The sequence below is a fragment of the Setaria italica genome, chromosome III, assembly GCF_000263155.2.
Source record: "Setaria italica strain Yugu1 chromosome III, Setaria_italica_v2.0, whole genome shotgun sequence".
Lineage (NCBI taxonomy): Eukaryota > Viridiplantae > Streptophyta > Magnoliopsida > Poales > Poaceae > Setaria > Setaria italica.
Window position 1 is genome coordinate 7,771,732 of NC_028452.1, and position 3,797 is coordinate 7,775,528.

At 43.7% G+C, this 3,797-nt stretch overlaps 1 protein-coding gene across 1 annotated transcript; it reads left to right on the forward strand.

Moving 5' to 3' along the window:
- The first annotated feature begins 1,758 nt into the window (after positions 1–1,758).
- On the forward strand, positions 1,759–2,995 carry LOC105913949. The gene is made up of 2 exons (XM_012844460.1): positions 1,759–1,922; positions 2,683–2,995. Exons 1-2 carry the CDS (start codon positions 1,759–1,761, stop codon positions 2,993–2,995), a joined length of 477 nt encoding a protein of 158 aa, XP_012699914.1.
- The last annotated feature ends 802 nt before the right edge of the window (positions 2,996–3,797 follow it).

Genomic DNA, 3,797 nt, shown 5'->3' on the forward strand with positions numbered 1-3,797 from the left:
AGTAATATATGTATTCATGTTCTTAGCGATCTAAGTATCTCCTTTGATGGTTTTATGCTTTATGGGTTTTGCTTGCTTTTCAATCTATGAATTGATGATAGATTGCCTAAGGTGTTCTTGTGGTCGTGGTGATCAGATTTGCATGCGTGATCTACCGATGAGTATGACATGTTCTTATGATCATGCCCTTAACCTACTTGCGCTGCTAGAGGTGATCATGACAGGATCTTTCTTGTGTAAGGTGGGGGGTTTCGGGATCCAGACCGGAGGTGTAGATTTAAAGATGCTTTTTACTAAGATCATTTCTGTGTCGCGTTGCTATCCATGCTTAGAATTACAACATATGCATAGTATAGGTTGCTCTAGATTGGTTACCTTTGCTCTATCTATTATCTGTACATGCTTAAGTAGATTGGATCTGAATCTCTCATAAACACCAAGTTAATACTAACAATGCTAGTTGAAATAGATCTTGTGCTATAAGTTTCATGGATTGATAAACTTTGGGGGAATACTCTGAGGGAAGAGCTACAACTGATCCGTACGCTTGCGGTTCACAAATTGACGTGCTAACAGCCGTCAACGAGCTTTTTTGGCACCGTTATCGGGGACTAATAGTCAAGTTCTAGTTTAACTATGCATCTGTAGATACAACTTTTTGTTCATGATTTTTCAATTTGTTCTTTTTAATCTTTTTGTTTTTGTGCAATCTCAATCAAAATTTCAGATCTAGTTCTTATATATATGTGCTTGCTTTCAGTAATGCTAATAGGAGATGGACGGCTACCTCTCCAACAAATCGAAAATTTTTGTGGATGATTCAGAAAAACTTTACAGGTAAGGAAAACGTTTAGCACAAGCAAGAAAGTTGGAGATCGAAGCTTGAGCTGTTAATAAAGAATTGGAAGTGTCGGAAACATCATCATCATCTACTCCATAGTCAACACCACCAGCAAGTCCAGGAGGAGGAGCAATTGCTCCAGAAGTACCGCAAGCACCTGGAATAGGAGATCAACAATCAGAGCAAGAGCCTACTATCGGGGAACTTTCCATCCCGAACATCAATGACTTACCTATCCATGAACTGGGCGGCGTGAGCCGACTGTTTGGGATTGATACTTCAAGACTGAGGATGTTGCAGAGTTCACCCTTCACTGCCAAGGAGGATGCTAATCTTCATCCACAAGCGTTTACGCAGCTATGCAACACCTTGGACGTGGATGGTGTTACTCAGAACCAACTAAGGGAAAGATTGTTCGCTTACTTTCTACTTGGAAGAGCGCTTCAATGGTTTTACGCTCTACCGGTGGCAACAATTCAGAATTGGGATGAGTTGATGAAGGCTTTCTTAACTAAACATTATTCGCCAGCCAAGACTCAAAATCTCAGAAGCAGGATAGCTACTTTTGCTCAATATGCTTCCGAAACAATTGCTGAAGCTTATGAGTGCTTCAATGACTACGTCCGTGCAGTTTCATACCATAAATACTCGAAGAAGGACCTAGTACAGAAGTTCTATCAAGGGCTGACACCAGCACCAAGGGCAATTATTGATGTATCGGCTGGAGGATCAATTATAGACCTCACCCCAACTCAAGCTTTCAAGTTATTTAAGAAGGTTGCAGACAATGATGGTTGGGCATCACTGGGTATCTATTCCCAGCTCAACCTTCTGGAAATACACAAGGAGTGTTGCAGGTGGAGCGTGATCAATTACTTGAAGGAAAGATCGACTCGCTAATGAGGAGACTGGAAAAGATGGAGATAAAGGAAGCTCAAGCTACAGACTTGAAGGCAGCAGAAACAAGATCAACATGTGAAGAGTGTGGCGACTACGGCTATGTCGGGAAGAACTATCCAGAGGAAGCAAAGTTGCTAGACTACATGAAGAAGGGAGAGTGGTTTCCACCATCCAACTATCGGTATGGATAGAATAGACCTTAATTCAATGCAAGCTCATCCATTCAGAACACAATACCTCTATACATTTAGCTAAAGGAGTTCATAGAGGAGGTCACTAAGTTCAAGGCTATGGACAAGATTATGGAAAATATTGACAGTAAAGTGACAGAGGTCGGAAGTTTAAACCACCAAGTGATGAACATGATGAAGATGCTAGAGACTCAAGTAACATAGTTAGCTGGGCATTTTACGAGCAATCAAGGGAAATTACCAGGACAACCGATGAATCCAGAGTTAGCTAAAGCTATTCAAACTTGCTCAGGCAAGGAAATAGAGGATTCAGAACATTGGGCGGGAGCTAGGAAGTCTAAACCAGGCACAGAAGCAAAGATGACTTCAAAGGAGAAGACACCTACCCCAGCTCCGAAATTGAAACGGAAGAGCTAGAGTTTGTGATGGTCGATCAAGCTGACACAAAGATTCTGCCAAAGAAACCACACTGTCGTCTAGGTAAAAGTGACGAATAGTTTGAAAAGTTTGTTGAAGTTGTGCACAGGTTGAAGATCAATATACCACTACTGGACGCTCTACAAGTTCCATCATACGCTCGCTACTTCAAGGATATCCTGATGAACAAGCGAGAGATTCTGCAGTTCACTATAGATCACATCAAGATGGTAGAAGAGTGCAGTGTTGCAATCGCTAATCAAGCTCCCGAGAGGAAAGAGATCCTGGATGTCCAACCATCCCATGTTCAATTGGAGCGTTGATGTTCGAAAGGGCATTATGTGATCTTGGCACAAGTGTGAGCATCATGCCTAAAGCTGTGTTCGAGAAGCTACGCCTGCCGGAGCCGAAACCAACTGCTATGTGCTTGGAGTTGGCGGACAACACCGTTCACTATCCTAAAGGTATTGTTGAAGATGTACCTGTGAAGATCGGGAATCACTTTGTCCCTATTGACTTCCTGATACTCGAGATGGGAGGAGGAGCTAAATCCCCACTCATCTTGGGAAGGCCCTTCCTGAAGACCGCAAGAGCAAACATAGATGTTGGGAGGGCGAGATCAAGTTTGACATCAATGGCACTATGAGCGCGTTCAAGTTTTGCCCATGCTTTGAGGTATGCAACATGATTTCTAGCAAGTATATACCGCCACATCGTCGTGTCAAGCAAGAGGAGACGAACTGATATGAACCCGCTAGGGTTGATTCCCGATCTTTCGATGAGAGAGGCGTGGATAACTCGATTGGTGGATGGAGACGACGTTCACGGCCCGACTACAGCCTTCCAAGCTGCGCCTTAGCAACCGATACACCACCTCCAATGGCTGCCGCGATCTTGTGGAGCGCGTCACCCGGCCACTAGGGCACTTGTCCTGCAAGCAATCGAAGAACAAGCAAGAACAAGTAGAACAAGAAACTCAATTGCAAATATGGAGATGAAAACAAATCTGAAATCACAAAGTTGGGGTTCTGAATCGAGTAGAACGGATGGTCTAGTCGACACACGCGTCTACAAGGAAGTAGCAATGGCTAAACTTTCAACAAAACAAAATCCAATCTGTTTGTGGCGGCTCTAATCCTTATTAATACCTAGGAGGATGACCAGGAGGGTGTTGGGGTCGTGCTCCAACCCTAGGAGACATCCCTAATGGACCCAACTTGATACACGGCCCATTGGGCCAAAATAAGGCGACGCAGCACCTCTGGACAGAAAACCTCTCGGTAGTATTTCGATGATTGCGGCCACCTCAGAATAGATATAGATATGAGTCCAGATCCATATGAAAATAGACTTCATAAGGATTCCAATAAGTACTTGAACGCTCAAAACGGAGTCCGGATGTGGTCGTGGCAGTCGTTGCAAGTTGGGCCAGAACTGTAGTCCGAATC

What these genes read in the sequence shown, in the direction of transcription:
- LOC105913949 (XM_012844460.1), top strand. Translation starts at nt 1,759, where the DNA reads ATGGAGATAAAGGAAGCTCAAGCTACAGACTTGAAGGCAGCAGAAACA. An exon ending in TTTCCACCATCCAACTATCG is followed by an intron (nt 1,923 to 2,682) that starts GTATGGATAGAA and finishes GATGTTCGAAAG; the next exon opens with GGCATTATGTGATCTTGGCA.